The sequence below is a fragment of the Rhinoraja longicauda genome, chromosome 3 (assembly GCF_053455715.1).
Source record: "Rhinoraja longicauda isolate Sanriku21f chromosome 3, sRhiLon1.1, whole genome shotgun sequence".
In the NCBI taxonomy this organism is placed as follows: Eukaryota; Metazoa; Chordata; class Chondrichthyes; order Rajiformes; family Arhynchobatidae; genus Rhinoraja; species Rhinoraja longicauda.
The window spans coordinates 64,280,286-64,300,770 of record NC_135955.1 but is presented as its reverse complement, the minus strand read 5'-3'; the positions used below and the strand labels follow the sequence as shown (position 1 = coordinate 64,300,770).

Genomic DNA, 20,485 nt, shown 5'->3' with positions numbered 1-20,485 from the left:
TTTGCATCATTCATAGAAATCTCTTATTTTTCAAGTTGTCCTAATTTATTCTCATATAACAAACTCACCATTGTGGAATTCAGTCAACCTTCACTCTTTATATTAATTAGGGTGTGAGATAACACCTGTACACAACATTACATATATGGTCTCAAAATAGCTCTAAATAATCAGAGCAAGCCACCTGTATTAAAATCCAAATTCTATTGCAATAAACGGGTCAACATACCATTTTCTTTCCTAACTGCTAACTTCACCTGCATGTTATTCATGCAATTCATGTTAATGACTCCCAGGTTGTTATAAACACCACTACCTTTAAATTATTTCACCATTTATTCAATATATTGCCTTTCTATATTTTCTACCAAAGTGAATGATTTTTCCTCCTTTTAGTCCATCTGCCTTATGCATTAATTTGACCCCCCCCCCCCCGATGTCACTCTCCAGACTACCCACTGCCATCTAGTTTTACAGATCAGCAGACTTGGAAAAAATGGACTTGAACCCTTCATCCAAACCATACCAAGATTATGAACAGTTGGACCACTAGCAATGGTCACTGCCTCCCAACTTGAAAGTTTCTCATTTGGAGTCCTCCTCCCTTTTCTATCCATTACCCAATCTTCAATCCATGCTGATATAATATTCCCCTACCACCCACAATCATTTTTTCCGACATCTTACTGAAGTCCTGTCTAACTCCGAATGCATTTACTTTACTGCAAGTCCACCACCAATTTTCCAGCAACTTCTGGTCTGGCACCAGCTTTAATCTGGACAAAACTACGAGAGCACATTTTAAATCCCCCTGAAAATGTGGCACCTAGGCCGGATGAGGCAGCCAATCTCTACCCCGTTGGGACTTCCACAGCAAATCTGCAGGAAGAATTTGTCCACTGCTTTGGTATTCCGGGCCGCCAGAGCCAGCAGATTTATTCCCATAGCTGACTTCCACAGCCAATCGGCGGGTGTTAAATTTGCCACCAGCGGCAGGGGCTCCAGAACGCCAGCCGACTGGATCGTCCTGGTACCATTCGACTCCTCTCGGAGGCCTTGAACTCTGTTGGTCCGGCAAAACTGATCATCCAGAAAGGCTCTGGAAACAAGGGTGCCAGAAAATAGAGTGGACCTGTAACTTGAACTTTCAAATTCCAACTGATTCACTTGGCTTTATTTCTCTGATAAAATAACACCATCTCTCCATCTCCAGTTACCATTTCCTTTCAAACAAAACTAGCATTTTTCCTATTGCTGATGCAACATAAATCTTAAACTGTTTAAAGACTAAATATTTGTGCCAAGACTTTTAAACATCAAATTTTCTGAAATGAAAAACATTATAAAGTTATTACCAATGATATTGACAGCCTTATGTACCTTTCAAAATAAATATAATGACAAAATAAGCTTTGGAAATCCTGAAGATAACCAGCTGACTAGCAATCCAAAGATAGGGATAAAATGTGGTACAAGTGAAAGCAGTTCAAAAGCAGTTGTTTTAGAAAGCTAAAACAAACTCAAATACTCAAAACTCAACAGGGTAGGCAGCACCCGAGGAAAGAGTTAACATGTCTCTGAAAGGTCACTGAACTGAAGTGTTACCTCATCATATCATTCCACAGAATTAAGAATAAGAGGTAATCTCGGAGAAAATTTGGCAGGAATTGATAAAGTAGATGCCAGCAGGCTGCCTTTCACTAGGGGCTGTCTCAGGTGAAGAAATTGGCTAAAAACTAAGATGAGGTGAAATTGCCGAGGACGATTACGTAGACGGTTGAGAATCTTCAGAATTCTCAGCCTCAGAGCACTGTGGATGGTTAATCATTGAGTAAAGCCGAGAGCAATAGATTTGTGAATGCACAGTTGTAGGAAGAGGCCAAAAAGAAATGATGCAAGATACAGGATCTGAAAAATACTCCCAAGAGTGCAAATGCACAAAAAATAAGTCTTCTTTTCAATTTATATTCTGTTACCCATATCAAATTACATCATCAGGGCTACATTGTTACAAAGCCAACAAAATTACTTCTTTAAAATTGCTTACGGAATTAAAACTGAACAGAACTGAACCCTACCATGAGGAGATTTAACAGGTTGAGATGAGTTTCCCTTAGAATTCAATGTTGGTCCAGTATTCTGTTCATGGTGTTGTTTTCCTAGATCCTCACCAGAATTGCACATTGTTGCATGAAAGAAAAATGATATTTACTATCAATGCAAACATATGGATACTTGATATAATTTGCCACATACTAAAGTATATTCCCAAAAAGCTGGAGTAACTCAGCAGGTCAGGCAGCATCTCGGGAGAGAAGTTTCGTTTTGGGTGACGTTTCGGGTCGAGACCCTTCTTCAGACTGAGATGCTGCTTGACCTGCTGAGTTACTCCAGCTTTTTGTGAATAATTCGATTTGTACCAGCATCTGCAGTTATTTTCTTATACTAAAGTATATTCCCATGTGGAGTAATGAATCAGACCAAGTTAACAACCTAATAATCAGTACTCCAGTAAACAGCAGCCTTGTGACCATTAATAAATTATGCCTCCTGATAGTTTCCATTTGACCTGATTAATAGTGCATTTTGGCACTACTGGTTTTTACTCACCATTGTGAGTCTTCTTGTTCTCCTCTTCTTGCAGACTATTCGCCTCATTTTCTGTTGCCTGATCTCTGCTGGGAGGAGAATCACTACGCTCAGGAGTCAAACTTCCAGCTTCAACTACCTTTGTCATCTGGTCAGCAGAGTAAGACTTGCCCTGGACAAGAGTCTTTGTGTTTTGAGGAGACATAATTCTCTGCATAACTGGAGACTTGGGCTCAGGTTCCATTTTAACTGGACTAGATGGCTTTAAACAGGAAGAAAAAAAATCGACTATTGTGTATATCCACAGTAAATGCACAAAAATCCCAAGAAGTTAAATAATGAAGAATAAAAATTCAGCATCAAGAATGCCCATTTATCACAGACATTTAGTTTTTAAATGAATTTTTAAAAATCACAGGATTTTAATTATTAATTCCAATAACTCAGATGATTTGAAACATAAAACATAGAAAAGTATAGCACAGGAATATCTATGCTCAACACAAGGTCAAGATGAACAAATCAGATCGGCCTGCACATGATCTATGTCCCTCCATAGCCACATGCCTATCTAAAAGCCTCGGAAAAACCACTGTTAGAAACATAGAAAAATGGATGCAGGAGTAGGCCATTCGGCCCTTCGAGCTAGCACCGCCATTCAATATGATCATGGCTGATCATTTAATATAATGATCACAGAAGAAAAGGGGGATTCTGTCCTTGTTACGAATGGGGGGAGGGGGAGCAAGAGCGGAGCTGCGGGATATAGAGGGTGCCCTAGTGAGAGCCTCATCTATAATGGGAGAGCAGAAGCCCCGTTTCCTGAAGAATGAGGACATCTCTGATGCCCTAGTGTGGAACACCTCATCCCGGGCGCAGATGCGGCGCAGACGGAGGAATTGGGAGTAGGGGATAGACTTTTTGCAGGAGTCAGGGTGGGAAGAGGTGTAGTCCAGATAGCTGTGGGAGTCAATCTATCTATCTCTGCCTTAAATATATCCACTGACTTTGCCTCCACAGCCTTTTGTGGCAAAGAATTACACAGATTCACCGCCCTCTGACTAAAGAAATTCCTCCTCATCTCCTTCCAAAAAGAACATTTCTGAGGCTGTGACCTCTAGTCCTAGACTCTCCCACTTGTGGAAACATCCTCTCCAGCTCCACTCTATCCAACCCTTTACGCTCTCCAATCATGTTATCTTAACTGCTGGGAGACTGCAACGACAAGTTGATATACCTAGATAATTCTATACTTAGAATAAGATCCTGTACAATGAATTTAGATGCGGATCTTTAAAATGGTGACAGCAAGAGGTGCAGCTACAAATGTTTAATCTACTAACAGGGATGATATTAAAATGTTTCATGTCCATGAACTATCCACCTTTAAAGCAAAACAAAGTAGTCCGAGGCAGGAGTAACAAACTGTCTGTAAAACTCTATAAATACGCGCCATGGCTAAGACAGTGCTTTGCATTATCACAGCAGTCATCACCAAGACATAAAAGTGCTAGAGTAACTCAATGGATCAGGCAGCATCTCTGGAGAAAATGGACAAGTGATGTTTCAGGTCAGGACCCTTCTTCAGACATTTATTACATCAAGGCCGTGGCAATTGTCACTGCCTAATAGCCAACAACTTTCAAGCTCAAGATGATATATATGACACAACACATCAGTTGTGTGGCATCCATCCAACCAGTATAAACACCGATTTCCTCTACCATCGCACACAGTGACCGCAAGTAACCAACTATGACAGCGTCGCTCAAAGCTGCAAACCCCATCACCCAGGACAAGGTCGATAGGCACATTGGAATCTCAAAGTTGCACACCATTCTGAATTTAAAATATATCAATGGTCGATCCAATCCTGACAGCAGGACAGGAGTAACACCACCTGAATGAACGCAGCAGTTTACCACTAGGGTAAAATAAATGGTGGTCTTGCCACTGACATCCATTGTCCTCCCAAAATCACTCTGCCAGGGCTTACTATTGTTTGTCAGTCTACCAGCCCAGAAAATTGCTATCAACCCCCCTGTGACACAGTCCAAAGCTGGTCCATGAACTGATCAATTTTGCCACAGAGCCACTGATTGCCCTTTTCACCAGTGGACATTAACCATTCTTGTGTCAACAGGCCACTGACTCTGAGAAGGGTGAATTTTTACTTCAATTGTCACTCACATAATCGCAAGACACATCTTCGTACAATTACAAAAGGCCCTAACAAACCAGTAACTATTATTTTGCAAGTTTCATCATGACTGTACTACTGACAATAATAATTGGAATGTTAGAAATAAAGCCAACAATAATTACCCGAGAAATGATTCTTTCCTTTTCAAGAACAACTGAAACTCCGACTGTAGGTGACAGATCAAGTGGCAGAGGATGTAACTTCTGGTTTTTTTTCTCAGGTGGCACCAAAGTAAAGGCCCCTTCAATTGCTGCAGGATGCCTGAGTATTTCACGGTTTCCTTTTAATAATCCTGCCAATGATATCTCCGTGCTGCCCAGTGACCTGTCTCCACAGCACAAATGTATCTAAAGGTTTAAAAAGACAAATATCAATTAACTTACATTTTCATTCATCAATTGGAAACATGATTACAAAGTGAAAATAAAAAAAATTCTTTAAAATGTATGTGATTTGACTGGAGAGATGTAGAGATAAATAGATGTTACTTCAAGTTAAATTTTGAAGCAAGCTGGAGGAAAGTAAGGCTAATAGGGCTTCCAAAAAAATTTCTTAACCAGAGATTGAAGTAGAATTTGCATTTCCTTAAGAGCACACCACAGAGTTTCAAAAAGAGATAGAGAGAGTGGATATAATGCACTGAATATTGTTTCAATGCATTACCACCAAATACAGACATTATAAAAAGATAGCTATTGAATTTAGTGACAACTAGCCTGGCGTGGACCCATTGGGCCCAAACCTCACCATCAACCCCCGTTGGGTTCAAATCTCCAGACCTCCGAGATCTTCGGTTTCCTCCCACACTCCAAAGACGTACAGGTATGTAGGTTAATTGGCTGGGTAAATGTAAAAATTGTCCCTAGTGGGTGTAGGATAGTGTAAATGTACGGGGATCACTGGGCGGCACGGACTTGGAGGGCCGAAAAGGCCTGTTTCCGGCTGTATATATATGATATGATATGATATGATTTGATTTTACAAATTTGTAATTTTGATGTCCAAAATTCAGAATTTTACGAAAAATTCATAATATGGCGCATAATGCAACATTTCAGCAAAGAAAGTATGCACGCCAAATGCGCATACGCGTTGTGCTACATTTATGTGTGAAAAACGACTATTATATCCAACAGTCTGTAGTTCTTGAACTACATGTACAATGTCAGGCCTATCATGAGTATATTCTGCTATTTATAGAAAGGTCATTGAACAGAGATACTTTTTACAGCACAAAGAAAAAATTGTTTTGTTTTTTCTATTTTGCTTTTACCTTACACATCCCAATTCTCTTGGTATTGAATAAAAGAACAAGAGTCATAAAATGTATGACTAAGTTACGAAGAAAGAGTTGACATATGCGACTTGACTAGGCATACGGAAGTACTTGAAGTAAATTCGCAGTTTAATTGATAATCAGCCCAAAAAGGTGGTAATTGGCTTTTCTGCTGTGTTTTATATTTTAACCCCGTCTTAATTAATTAATATAGTTATACAATCTTGTACTTAAATTTAATATTTATTCATTACAGTTCCACCAATGAATTTCTGACACTCTTGGTTCCAGAGTTTTGCTGGTTTATCCAGCCGGCCAAGGATTTTCAGCTATGGGGATAGATGTGCTGGCTCCAGCTGGGCAAGAGTTCCATAGCCCCGGCCGCAGGTTGCAAATTCAACCCACCGATCGGCCATGGAAGTCCTGATGAGGTCGAGATTGGCTGCCTTGCCCAGCCTAGGTGCCACATTTTTGGGGAGACTTCCAGAGCGGGGGGATTTCTCGCAGAACCCCTAGCGACCTCTAGCAGCTGAATGAACAAATTGGCCATGGAAGTCCCGATGAGGTCAAGATTGGCTGCCTTGCCCAACCTAGGTGCCACATTTAAAATATAACAAACATTTGAACTGCAGGACAATGGGTCAAAATTATTTTGGCTGTATATCAGTTTTGGCAGTTATATATATATAACTGAGGTAAAATGATGGAAAGGTATAACTGAAAAGTTGGTGTTAAGAGTTCCCTTTCACAATAAAGCAGTCAGGGAGACAAAGATTTAGCGAGAAAACTCTAGTGCCTCCTTCAGTCTTGGATTCCCTTGAAGGACATTACTGAACCAGAATGATTAATATGACAATCTGGTACATATATTTTTGTCATTACCCAATAGCTTTTGTTGGAACTCCAGGGCATCAACCAAATTAAATGAATTAAAATCCCAAAGTGGAATTTGAACTTGGGTCTCTAGATTGTTCGTATAGGTCTCCCAAAGAATAGTCTAGTAACTTAATTACTATAACTTGTGAACTGAAACATAGAATATAAAATTTACCTGCAGGTTTGATTGTGAAGCTAAGAATAAACGCAGAATTTCTGTTTGACTCCGAATCTTCACTGAAGCTCGTTCAGGAGCAAAATTTGGGTTTATTAGGTCAGTAAAAGGATCATTGGTGACATCATTTCCCAGCAAAGAATAATAAAAGAAAAATTCAGGTCGCTCATCTGGAAGCTTAATTGTACTTGGAATTAACTAGGAAAAGCACAAAGTATTTTTGTGTGACTAGATTTTTACATATTTATCTTAACAATAGAAATACAGAAATTCTAAAAAAATTAGTTTAGTAATTAAAAACAATTTACATACAGTATTAAACCATCATGCTTACTTATCAAATACATGAAGAATCCATTAGTTTTTCCACATTACAGAATTACACATTACAGAGTTCCAAATGAATGCATTCCATGTATAGATATTCCTCAATGAATGAATGAGTGCTAAATTAAGGTTTGCTGTCATGATATTCAGGCTGTAGGTTTACAAAGCTTATCCCACAACAACAAACAGTGCCTTTTTGATGTAATTTGTGGAGTGCTTCCTCCCACACCATATTGTTGCTGAAAAGATCACAGTGCACTGCTCATTATGGGAATTCATCATGATTTATTCTGCGAATCATGCAAGATAGCTTCAAAAATACCAAGCAGGTCTGAACACAAAAATATAGCGTTAGAACATGGGCATTGAGTCAATTGACCCCTTAAGACACGACGACTGATGTCCTGGCCTCATCACCACTTTCCTCATACCTTGAATCTTTAGTGGTTCACGTATCCATCCCTGTCCTGACTATGCTCAATGAGTCTGCCTCAACAGGTCTCCGTTATTGAGAATGCCAAAGAGCTACAACCCTCAGAAAATATTCCTTATTTTATTGAGTTTAGTTTAGTTTATTGTCACGTGCACCGAGGTACACAGAAAAGCTTTTGTTAAGTTTAAACAGGAAACCCCTTTTTATGAAACTGTCAACACGCCCTATATCTATATACCCTTCCAAATATAGACTGTTGTATGTTGGCACTGGGCCTGTACTCGCTGGAGTTTAGAAGAATGAGGGGGGACCTAATTGAAACATACAAAATAGTGAAAGATTGATTGAATGGCAGAGTAGAGTTGATGGGCCGAATGGCCTAATTCTATTCCTATTCCTCATGACCTTATGAAATAGAAATATTTAGATTCCTCCCCGTCAATCTTTTGTGTAAGCAAGGACGGTTCTTATTTTATATGGCACCTACTGTCAATCCATAAATGGCCATTAATTCTATTTTCTGTTAATCACGAATGCATGGCAATGTATTACATCGAAGAAATGACAAGTTACTCAGCTCTGATTCTCTTTTCACCCACTTTCACTATTTCAGATATTCGAAGAGCTTTTTGAAGGGTTTGCTTTTTCACAGATTACTGAACTTCAGAATGCAATCAAAACAAAAATAACAGGATGCACTTTTACCGTTTCCACTTAACAAAACTTTCCCCAGGAATTCAACCTTTTCACAAGGAATACCTGCACATTATTACCAAGAATTTATATACATTTTCTAAGAACAATGTAACATGTTTCAACACAAATAACTGGATTAATATTGCACTTTCATGTTCCTTTCTGAAGCTTTCACCAACCTGTTCTAGTTGTGTGGCAAATGCAATTGTCACAGAAAGCACAAAGAAATCAGTGCAGTACTCTCCAGGACCTATCTGATAGTAGCTTTCCTCTTCATTTAGAATAGCTGTTAGAGATTTGGGGTCCACATCCAGCAAGGAACATGGCAATGTTTCTATTACTATGAAATATGAAAATAGGGTAGAAAGGGTTTTTATTATTATTTTTTCAACATTGTGACTTTAAATCTACAGCATTTGAACAGAAGTGAACAAAGTTAATTTTATACAGGTCAACTGCTTATTTTCCAGCAAGTGGTGGTACCCCCCCCCCACCCCCCCACCTTATAATCGTAACAAAACCCTCGGCTGAGGCACCTAGACCGTGTGGGGCGGCCGATCAGGAACTCATCAGGACCTCCGCACCGAATGGCGGATCGAATGTGCCCCCTGCAGCCGGGGGTCTGGAAGTCCAGCCCAGCCGGAGCCAGCAGATCGACTCTCATAACCGACCTCCGCAACCAATCGGCAGGTCGAATTTGTCGCCTGCGGCCAGGGCTCTGGAACTTCAGCCCGACTGGAACTGGCAGATCTGTTCCCATAGCCGACGTCCACGGCTGAGTTTGCAGGACGGTATCTAAACACCTATTTTCTCCATCCTGTCACTAAACAATCAGTTGCTTTTACGCAAGTTCAGAGATATGGCGCACAAGAAACCATGTTTCTCTTTGCAGCATTTACAATTGACAAGACAGAAAATGTTAAAAAGAAACACCATGAAAATATTAAACTGGAATGAAAACAGAATATTTAGTTTTCTTAAAGGAATGGAATTAAATACATTTGTGAGACTGCAGTCTCAGAAATGAAATCTATACAAACTTAACAAGTAGTTTTTAATTCCATATCACCAATCTGGACCCTACAAGGTGTGACAAAAACAGCTCAATCTGATCTAAAGCTTCTTTTGTGTTTCTTGCTTATATGTTAAAATCATGATACTTGCAGCTTCTGTGGAAACACTGCTCTCACTGGTAGAGAGAAACCATTGATGGTTTGCTAACCCTTCTTTGTCAGTCCCTCAACATTGAGGATGACTGCTCACATGCATTCTAAAAAGTGGCAGATTCTTGGGCAGCTATTGCACACCATCTACCACATGACCTTGACGATGCAATGCCTTGACACAAAGGCAAAGAGGTCCCAATCTTTGCAGTACAAACTTAGCAAATATATGCAGAGACACATATATATCTGCCTATATACTAAAACTCTCATTTGTTTGTTTGTTTATTCCTGAACTACAGCCAAAATGGTACACAATAGCGCAACAATTTAAGGCCCACCTTACTCACCATCGTCCCTTTGGTGCTAATGGAAGATTCATTGAAATCGGTGTTATATTTTTAAAGTTATTCACATTTTAAGGTTTTACTATCTCCTAGGGAGGGAGGAGGGAGGGGGGAGGGTGAAGGGAGGAGGGATGGGGGGAAGGGGTGCTGCACCAATGCAGGTTTGGGCCCAACGGGTCCACTTGGTCTAGTATATATACATAAAATTGTGCCCACAACCTTTACCTCTGCCCATCTTTCCCCCCCTCTCAACCTTAATTGCATGCTTCTATTCCTCTTCCTTAAGCATCTCCCCCAATCTTGCCTACCCTCTTGGATTCCTCTCTAGATCCAGGAGGCCATACAATCTCCAGCTGTTGGCCATTTGGCCAGGAATGAAGCCACCAGCCTCTTCAAAGCCACTCCCTAATTGCCATCCAAACATTGATAGATCATGGTCTTGCTGTACTCTGTGGACAGGTTGGTGAATCCATCATGCAGTCCTCCAGCAACACAGGCAGATTCAACCTGTGGAAATGGTAGCATCTCACTATGCTACAATCATCATAGCAGATGGAATGAACCTGAATACATAAGATCTTAAGTGATTGGAGTAGAATTAGACCATTTGGTCCATCAAGTCTACTCCACCATTTAATCATAGCTGATCTCGCTCTCCTTCCAAACCCCATTCTCCTGCCTTCTCCCCATAACCTCTGTCACATGCACTAATCAAGAAGTGATTCTTGATTAGTAATCACAGGCCACTGTACGCACATGGCTTCTGTCTCTCACTTTCCTTTTAAACTCACAAGAATGGTTAACTTTTGGTTAAAATGAGTCAATTTCTCATTGCAAATGACAATTGCTCATTTATCTCATTGGAATGAAAAATAGAAAAGCATGGACATAAAAGCATGGACAGACGGAGTAAATCTGTGTCCCAATTTAACTGCGTCTTCATTTCGATGAGAGCACTATGAACTATGAACAAATACACCTACCTTTTCCTTCCCTTGGTGGTGCCTCTCTAGCTTTAAAGGCTTCCACTTGTGGTTTAGCATCAGTCTCCAAGACAACACCAATCTTGATTTCAGGCTTACTTTTTGTGTACTTGCTACTGAGCAAGGAATACCATTTAAGAACCTAAAATAATTTTTTCAAATTATGAATTTTGCAGTGGGAACAGATGCAGCATTTAAGATTTTACAGAAAGCAACAAAAGTACATCTAGCAACTTGATAGATACACATCAACATAACAGCTTTTTAATAAAAAATACTAATACAGCAAATAAAATAATGATACTTTACAAAAATAATTCAGTTTATCTTAAGATCACAATTTATTGCTGTGATTACCTCACACGTCCCCAAGATGTGCGAGTTGGAAGATTATTTGGCCACTAAAATGTCTCTTGCATATGTGGTAGAATCTGGAAGGAATCGTGAGAATGTGGGGAGAATAAAAATGGGGCTAATGTAGGATTAGCACCAAGTTCAGGCACAGCTATTTTCCGACAACCATCAAGTTCTTGAACTGACCTACACAACCCTGATCTTACCTTAGCAAGGGAACACTACAGACCACTTCTAACACCGCTATGGACTTGTCTTCTAATTGTGTTTTGCTGAAATGTCTTTTTGTTTGCAGTCTTTTTCTTTCCACAGTCCTTTAGAATTTGTGCGATTTAAATATAACTTGTCTTTGTGTGCTGTTCGACTCCATGTCTGTGATCCTGTCGCAAGCACCTATACCGCATCATACTTGAGCATATAACAATGCATGACTTGACTTTACAGCTAGCATGTGCAATTCAACTGATAATTTTAATGCCATTTAAAAAATTGATGTTGAAACTTTTTGTAAGACAAGCAATTATTTGCTGTTTCAATCTTGCTGAATATAATTTCAGTTTCGTACACATGGCCAAGTAGTTTGTCACATGCACAGTCTGGTGAAGCACAGGTGCAATGATAAATCTTGCTTGCAGCAGCATCACACGCAATACAGATTCAGACAAATACACAAAAACAAATTATACATATATTACACAACATTTCTAAGAAAGACTGTAAAATACCAAGACACCAGTGCAATATCTCATTCAGCAACTCTACTAAATGTCTTGTTCCTCATCTGTTCCAAGGAAAACCTGAACTCTTCCAATAAACGCCTTCTTCAAATATCTGTAATAAACCACATTTGTTGAGTATTTTATGTAATTAAATCAGTAACTACAATGAGTCAGTTAAATATATAAGGATGAATATTAATTCAGAGCTGGATATTTAATTAGGAATAAGGTTTGGCTACAATATTTAGAACTACACCTGGAATGGATTTCCAACACTGAACTGGGCAGAACTCGTTGGTTATATTCAGAATTCCTAACATTTGACAACTGATTGAACCTATCATAAAGTGCAGTTATTTGGAAAAATATCATCACTATTAATGTAAAAATACCAGATGACTAATCAACACAAAATGTGTAAACACATATTGAAATTTCCTTGTACCTTACATTTAAAAAAGAAACGTAACATACCTGCTTACCCTCTTGAACAGACCTCAGATCCAAAATTATGTAACCTACAGACTCCTTTGCTGATGAAAAAGAATCAATTGCATAACAATACAACTTGATGGGTGTTCGTTGTAACCTGCAAGAGAGACACAGATCTTTATATTTGGTATACTTAACTCGCAGAGAGTAAAGTAAATCAAATATGGATAGCATTATCAATTAAAATGCATAGATTTTCAGCAATGCATACGGATGAAACACCACCAATTGAACATTAGTTTGGTTATTCAAAGATGGTTACAAGATTTTCCTGTCATGGTATCACAAGTACACAAGATGAAGGTGACAAGATATTATGTTGCAGTTGTGGCTGCACTTGAGTATTGTGTCCAGGTGATCCTGTTGTAGGAAAGATGCCATGTTCAGATGGAGGCAAGGCAGTAAAGATCTACGAGGATGTTGCCAGGCCATGTGGGACTAAGTTTTATGGAGAGGTTGGGCAGGCTGACTCTCTATTCCATGGAGTGTAGGAGACCAAGGGTGATTTTATAGAGGTTAAAAATTACGTGTCATAGATAGGGTGAATGCACACAATCCTTTTCCCAGGGTTGGGGAAATCAAGAACTAGAACCCACAGGGTTATGGTTGGAGGGGAAACATTTAATAGGAATAATGGCAATTTTTCCCACGAAGGATGGTACAGGTCCACCTCCAAATTTCCGGCGTCTCCTTTAATCAGGACAGAATTACGAGAGAGCAGTTGAAATTCCCCCTCAAAAGGATGGGTAAAACGTAGGCAAATGGGACTGAGATTGGCATCTTGTTCAGCATGGACGAATTGGGCTGAAAGGGGATGTTTCCACGCTATATGTGAGTTTTCACCTGCTGCACAATGCACATGTCAGTCGGCATAAGTGAGAAACAATTTCCCCTTTTATTTATTCTCCGTACCTGTGCTGATACAATGATCTTCTGTCAAGTTCCCAGGCAAGTTCCGTAACAAAATCAGGCTGACTTTTATGGTCAACTGGGTCTGTGGCCAGTAACTCTCCATCAAACCGAGCTTCAACAACAATTTTATGTCGATGACGTTTTGGAAAATACCGTCCTAATACAGAAAATCAATAGGAACAAAGTTACAAAATTACTCGATTTGTATTTCCTAGATAATACAAACATTTGGAGCTCGTGGATAAAAGTTTAATTTGCAGCTTGGCTACGTATGATTGAATCTCCTTGGAAACAAGCAACGTTGTTAAACAAGTCGCCCAAATTAGAATCAAATAAAAGCCTTTATCACTCCGAAAAAAATTGTGAACAACTAGAAATTGAATTAGACTGTTCAAATTGATTTCACAATGAATCTTTACAAATAGTAAGGTAGGATTGCATCAATACAGCAACTTAAACACAGGACAAATAAAAAGTTGTCTAAGTTACAGCAATATCCAGTCCTGCCACAATGGAAAGATATGATATTTAAGTAGAGGCAGTCAAAGTGCTAGGCATCTTATCTGGTGAAATTTCCATTGGGCAATTTCTCGACAAGTCAGAAAAGTCACAGATCATAAATCAAAAGCAAAGTTGTGGAGTAACTCAGCAGGTCAGGCAGGATTGGTGGAAGGAATGGACAGATAACACTTCAAGTCACGATCCTTCTTCAACTGAAGAAGGGTCCCAACCCAAAATGTCATCAGTCCATTCAATCTATTGATGCTGCCTGACTCGCTGAGTTACTCAAGCACTTTGTGTTTTACTCAATATTCTAACATCTGCAGTTCCTTGCACCTCCAAACACCTCCACATGCTTTTATTGTAATTTATTTAATTGAATTCATCATTAAACCAATGTAATACTGTTTACAGTTATGAACAACATACCAAATATTATTATTTGATTGAAAAATGCATTAAAAATACATTTGAAAGCTTGTGTACTGCTGGATTTCCACAACATAAAATGAATCATAATCAATGTTAAATCCACCCACTCTCCAATTAAAACAGTCATTTCGTTCATTACCAGTACATGTGGCCACACTAGTTACAATAGGAGGAGGGAAGAGGAACAAGGTATCCAATGACCCTGAGTTGGACTGAGGCTCGGGAGTAAGGGGTATAAGAAAATAACTGCAGATGCTGGTACAAATCGATTTATTCACAAAATGCTGGAGTAACTCAGCAGGTCAGGCAGCATCTCGGGAGAGAAGGAATGGGTGACGTTTCGGGTCGAGACCCTTCTTCAGACTGATGTCGGGGGTGGGACAAAGGAAGGATATAGGTGGAGACAGGAAGATAGAGGGAGATCTGGGAAGGAGGAGGGGAAGGGAGGGACAGAGAAACTATCTGAAGTTGGAGAAGTCGACGTTCATACCACCGGACCGCAAACTGCCCAGGCGAAATATGAGGTGCTGCTCCTCCAATTTCCGGCGGGCCTCACTATGGCACTGGAGGAGGCCCATGACAGAGAGGTCAGACTGGGAATGGGAGGGGGAGTTAAAGTGCTGGGCCACCGGGAGATCAGTTGCGTTAATGCGGACTGAGCGCAGGTGTTCAGCGAAGCGATCGCCGAGCCTGCGCTTGGTTTCGCCGATATAAATAAGTTGACATCTAGAGCAGCGGATGCAGTAGATGAGGTTGGAGGAGGTGCAGGTGAACCTCTGTCTCACCTGGAAAGACTGTTTGGGTCCTTTGATGGAGTTGAGGGGGGAGGTAAAGGGACAGGTGTTGTATCTCGTGCGGTTGCAAGGGAAAGTGCCCGGGGTTAGGGTGGTTTGGGTAGGAAGGGACGAGTGGACCAGGGAGTTGCGGAGGGAACGGTCCTATTGTAGGTGACGGAAATGTTGGTGGATGATATGTTGGATCCGCTGGCTGGTGGGGTGGAAGGTGTCCTTGTTGCGAGTGGGGGGAGGGGGAGCAAGAGCGGAGCTGCGGGATGTAGAAGAGACCCTAGTGAGAGCCTCATCTATAATGGAGGGGAAGCCCCGTTTTCTGAAAAACGAGGACATCTCGGAAGCCCAAGTCTGAAACACCTCATCCCGGGCGCAGATGCGGCGTAGACGGAGGAATTGGGAGTAGGGGATAGACTTTTTGCAGGGGACCGGGTGGGAAGAAGTGTAGTCCAGATAGCTGTGCGAGTCGGTGGGCTTGTAGTAAATGTTGTAGTAAGGGGTGTTTGGCGTTTTGGAGATGAACGAAGACTGGGCGGAGTAAGGGGTCTGTACTGGAGCATGCGGGGAGATGGACCGAGGCTGGGGAGTAAGGGATCTGTACAGGGGTCAGTGTGGGGGGTGAGGGGTCAGTGTGGGGGGTGAGGGGTCAGTGTGGGAGGTGAGGGGTCAGTGTGGGAGGTGAGGGGTCAGTGTAGGGAGCGAGGGGTCAGTGTGGGGAGCGAAGGGTCAGTGCGGGGAGCGAGGGGCCAGTGTGGGGAGTGAAGGGTCAGTGCGGGTAGTGAGGGATTTGTTTGGGGAGCGAGGGATCAGTGTGGGGAGCGAGGGATCAGTGTGGGGAGCGAGGGGTCAGTGCGGGGAGTGAGGGGTCAGTGCGGGGAGTGAGGGGCCAGTGTGGGGAGCGAGGGGTCAGTGCGGGGAGCGAGGGGTCAGTGCGGGGAGTGAGGGGGTCAGTGTGGGGAGTGACGGGTCAGTGTGGGGAGCGAGGGATCAGTGCGAAGAGTGAGGGATCAGTGTGGGGAGCGAGGGGTCAGTGTGGGGAGCGAGGGGTCAGTCTGGGGAGTGAGGGGTCAGTGTGGGGAGAGAGGGGTCAGTGTGGGGAGCGAGGAGTTTGTTTGGGGAGTGGTGGGTCAGTGTGGGGAGTGACGGGTCAGTGTGGGGAGTGACGGGTCAGTGCGGGGAGCGTGGGGTCAGTGCGGGGAGCGTGGGGTCAGTGCGGGGAGTGGGGGATCTGTCCGGGGAGTGGGGATTTGTTGGGGGAGTGGGGGATCTGTCTGGGGAGCGAGGGGCCAGTGTGGGGAGTGAGGGGCCAGTGCGGGGAGTGAGGGGCCAGTGCGGGGAGTGAAGGGCCAGTGCGGGTAGTGAAGGGCCAGTGCGGGGAGTGAGGGGCCAGTGCGGGGAGTGAAGGGCCAGTGCGGGTAGTGAAGGGCCAGTGCGGGGAGTGAGGGGCCAGTGCGGGGAGTGAAGGGCCAGTGCGGGGAGTGAAGGGCCAGTGCGGGGAGTGAGGGGTCAGTGCGGGGAGTGAGGGGTCAGTGCGGGGAGTGAAGGGCCAGTGCGGGGAGTGAGGGGCCAGTGCGGGGAGTGAAGGGCCAGTGCGGGGAGTGAGGGGTCAGTGCGGGGAGTGAGGGGGTCAGCGTGGGGAGTGACGGGTCAGTGTGGGGAGCGAGGGATCAGTGCGAAGAGTGAGGGATCAGTGTGGGGAGCGAGGGGTCAGTGTGGGGAGCGAGGGGTCAGTCTGGGGAGTGAGGGGTCAGTGTGGGGAGAGAGGGGTCAGTGTGGGGAGCGAGGAGTTTGTTTGGGGAGTGGTGGGTCAGTGTGGGGAGTGACGGGTCAGTGTGGGGAGTGACGGGTCAGTGTGGGGAGTGACGGGTCAGTGCGGGGAGTGAAGGGCCAGTGCGGGTAGTGAAGGGCCAGTGCGGGGAGTGAGGGGCCAGTGCGGGGAGTGAAGGGCCAGTGCGGGGAGTGAAGGGCCAGTGCGGGGAGTGAGGGGTCAGTGCGGGGAGTGAGGGGTCAGTGCGGGGAGTGAGGGGCCAGTGCGGGGAGTGAGGGGCCAGTGCGGGGAGTGAAGGGCCAGTGCGGGGAGTGAGGGGTCAGTGCGGGGAGTGAGGGGGTCAGCGTGGGGAGTGACGGGTCAGTGTGGGGAGCGAGGGATCAGTGCGAAGAGTGAGGGATCAGTGTGGGGAGCGAGGGGTCAGTGTGGGGAGTGAGGGGTCAGTCTGGGGAGTGAGGGGTCAGTGTGGGGAGAGAGGGGTCAGTGTGGGGAGCGAGGAGTTTGTTTGGGGAGTGGTGGGTCAGTGTGGGGAGTGACGGGTCAGTGTGGGGAGTGACGGGTCAGTGCGGGGAGCGTGGGGTCAGTGCGGGGAGCGTGGGGTCAGTGCGGGGAGTGGGGGATCTGTCCGGGGAGTGGGGATTTGTTGGGGGAGTGGGGGATCTGTCTGGGGAGCGAGGGGCCAGTGTGGGGAGTGAGGGGCCAGTGCGGGGAGTGAGGGGCCAGTGTGGGGAGTGAGGGGCCAGTGTGGGGAGTGAGGGGCCAGTGCGGGGAGTGAAGGGCCAGTGCGGGTAGTGAAGGGCCAGTGCGGGGAGTGAGGGGGCAGTGCGGGGAGTGAAGGGGCAGTGCGGGGAGTGAGGGGCCAGTGCGGGGAGTGAGGGGTCAGTGCGGGGAGTGAAGGGCCAGTGCGGGGAGTGAGGGGTCAGTGCGGGGAGTGAGGGGTCAGTGTGGGGAGTGACGGGTCAGTGCGGGGAGCGTGGGGTCAGTGCGGGGAGCGTGGGGTCAGTGCGGGGAGCGTGGGGTCAGTGCGGGGAGTGGGGGATCTGTCCGGGGAGTGGGGATTTGTTGGGGGAGTGGGGGATCTGTCTGGGGAGCGAGGGGCCAGTGTGGGGAGTGAGGGGCCAGTGCGGGGAGTGAGGGGCCAGTGCGGGGAGTGAAGGGCCAGTGCGGGTAGTGAAGGGCCAGTGCGGGGAGTGAGGGGCCAGTGCGGGGAGTGAAGGGCCAGTGCGGGTAGTGAAGGGCCAGTGCGGGGAGTGAGGGGCCAGTGCGGGGAGTGAAGGGCCAGTGCGGGGAGTGAAGGGCCAGTGCGGGGAGTGAGGGGTCAGTGCGGGGAGTGAAGGGCCAGTGCGGGGAGTGAGGGGCCAGTGCGGGGAGTGAAGGGCCAGTGCGGGGAGTGAGGGGTCAGTGCGGGGAGTGAAGGGCCAGTGCGGGGAGTGAGGGGTCAGTGCGGGGAGTGAGGGGGTCAGCGTGGGGAGTGACGGGTCAGTGTGGGGAGCGAGGGATCAGTGCGAAGAGTGAGGGATCAGTGTGGGGAGCGAGGGGTCAGTGTGGGGAGCGAGGGGTCAGTCTGGGGAGTGAGGGGTCAGTGTGGGGAGAGAGGGGTCAGTGTGGGGAGCGAGGAGTTTGTTTGGGGAGTGGTGGGTCAGTGTGGGGAGTGACGGGTCAGTGTGGGGAGTGACGGGTCAGTGTGGGGAGTGACGGGTCAGTGCGGGGAGCGTGGGGTCAGTGCGGGGAGCGTGGGGTCAGTGCGGGGAGCGTGGGGGATCTGTCCGGGGAGTGGGGATTTGTCCGGGGAGTGGGGGATCTGTCTGGGGAGTGAGGGGCCAGTGTGGGGAGCGAGGGGCCAGTGTGGGGAGTGAGGGGCCAGTGTGGGGAGTGAGGGGCCAGTGTGGGGAGTGAGGGGCCAGTGCGGGGAGTGAAGGGCCAGTGCGGGTAGTGAAGGGCCAGTGCGGGGAGTGAGGGGCCAGTGCGGGGAGTGAAGGGGCAGTGCGGGGAGTGAAGGGCCAGTGCGGGGAGTGAGGGGTCAGTGCGGGGAGTGAAGGGCCAGTGCGGGGAGTGAGGGGTCAGTGCGGGGAGTGAGGGGTCAGTGCGGGGAGTGAAGGGCCAGTGCGGGGAGTGAGGGGTCAGTGCGGGGAGTGAGGGGCCAGTGCGGGGAGTGAAGGGCCAGTGCGGGGAGTGAAGGGCCAGTGCGGGGAGTGAGGGGTCAGTGCGGGGAGTGAAGGGCCAGTGCGGGGAGTGAAGGGCCAGTGTGGGGAGTGAAGGGCCAGTGCGGGGAGTGAGGGGTCAGTGCGGGGAGTGAAGGGCCAGTGCGGGGAGTGAGGGGCCAGTGTGGGGAGTGAGGGGCCAGTGCGGGGAGTGAGGGGCCAGTGCGGGGAGTATGGGGCCAGTGCGGGGAGTGAGGGGCCAGTGTGGGGAGTGAAGGGCCAGTGCGGGGAGTGAGGGGCCAGTGTGGGGAGTGAGGGGCCAGTGCGGGGAGTGAGGGGCCAGTGCGGGGAGTGAGGGGCCAGTGTGGGGAGTGAGGGGTCAGTGCGGGGAGTGAGGGGCCAGTGCGGGGAGTGAGGGGTCAGTGCGGGGAGTGAGGGGCCAGTGCGGGGAGTGAGGGGTCAGTGCGGGGAGTGAGGGGTCAGTGCGGGGAGTGAGGGGTCAGTGCGGGGAGTGAGGGGCCAGTGCGGGGAGTGAGGGGCCAGTGTGGGGAGTGAGGGGTCAGTGCGGGGAGTGAGGGGCCAGTGCGGGGAGTGAGGGGCCAGTGCGGGGAGTGAGGGGCCAGTGCGGGGAGTGAGGGGTCAGTGCGGGGAGTGAAGGGCCAGTGCGGGGAGTGAGGGGTCAGTGCGGGGAGTGAGGGGCCAGTGCGGGGAGTGAAGGGCCAGTGCGGGGAGTGAGGGGCCAGTGCGGGGAGTGAGGGGTCAGTGCGGGGAGTGAAGGGCCAGTGCGGGGAGAAGGGGGTTTGCTTGGGGGAATATCAGACTAGTTGCTGTGTCGCGCTGTCTCTCACCTTCCAGGATGGAGACGACGATGAGCAGCTGCTCGGACCTGGAGCCCATGTCGCCGGGCCAGTGGGGGGGTGTGAGCGGGGCGTTGCGCTGCGGGGCTCGGCTCCTCCCCCGCGGCCGCCGCTTCCCCGCCGAAGAGCCTCCTTTGCCGCCTCTCCGTTCAAACACATCAACTTCCGGCCCCAACGGCGGCCGCTCGCCCGCACGGCAGGAAATTGCGTCGCACAGCCCACGGCGCCCCCTGCCGGACCAAAGATGCTAGAGGAGCAAGATGGACCACTCGGTGGTAACCGCGGACACACAGTCGCGCAGGACGCAAATGAGCGGAACGTCCGCCATTTTAGGAAGCAAAACCCGCCGTTCGTTACGCCTCTCGCAGTGTGATCAGTGTTGTGGGGGGACAGTGTGTGTGATGATACCATTACAATGCAGAAAATGTCTCATCTGTCAACTCACATTTATTT

The 20,485-nt window shown here is 46.7% G+C and overlaps 1 protein-coding gene across 1 annotated transcript in view; it reads right to left on the bottom strand.

Annotated features, from left to right (window-relative positions):
• Positions 1-20,179, bottom strand: part of cep120 (centrosomal protein 120) — a 64,318-nt gene extending 44,139 nt beyond the window's left edge. Inside the window, exons 1-9 of the mRNA XM_078397011.1 lie at positions 20,024-20,179; positions 13,546-13,702; positions 12,616-12,730; positions 11,069-11,210; positions 8,755-8,915; positions 7,120-7,317; positions 4,915-5,139; positions 2,611-2,851; positions 2,079-2,159 (exon numbers count right to left, since the gene is read on the bottom strand). Coding sequence (XP_078253137.1) covers positions 2,079-2,159; positions 2,611-2,851; positions 4,915-5,139; positions 7,120-7,317; positions 8,755-8,915; positions 11,069-11,210; positions 12,616-12,730; positions 13,546-13,702; positions 20,024-20,072 — 1,369 coding nt within the window. The 5' untranslated portion in view covers positions 20,073-20,179. The remainder of the gene's footprint in view (positions 1-2,078; positions 2,160-2,610; positions 2,852-4,914; positions 5,140-7,119; positions 7,318-8,754; positions 8,916-11,068; positions 11,211-12,615; positions 12,731-13,545; positions 13,703-20,023) is intronic.
• Between the last annotated feature and the right edge of the window lie 306 nt (positions 20,180-20,485).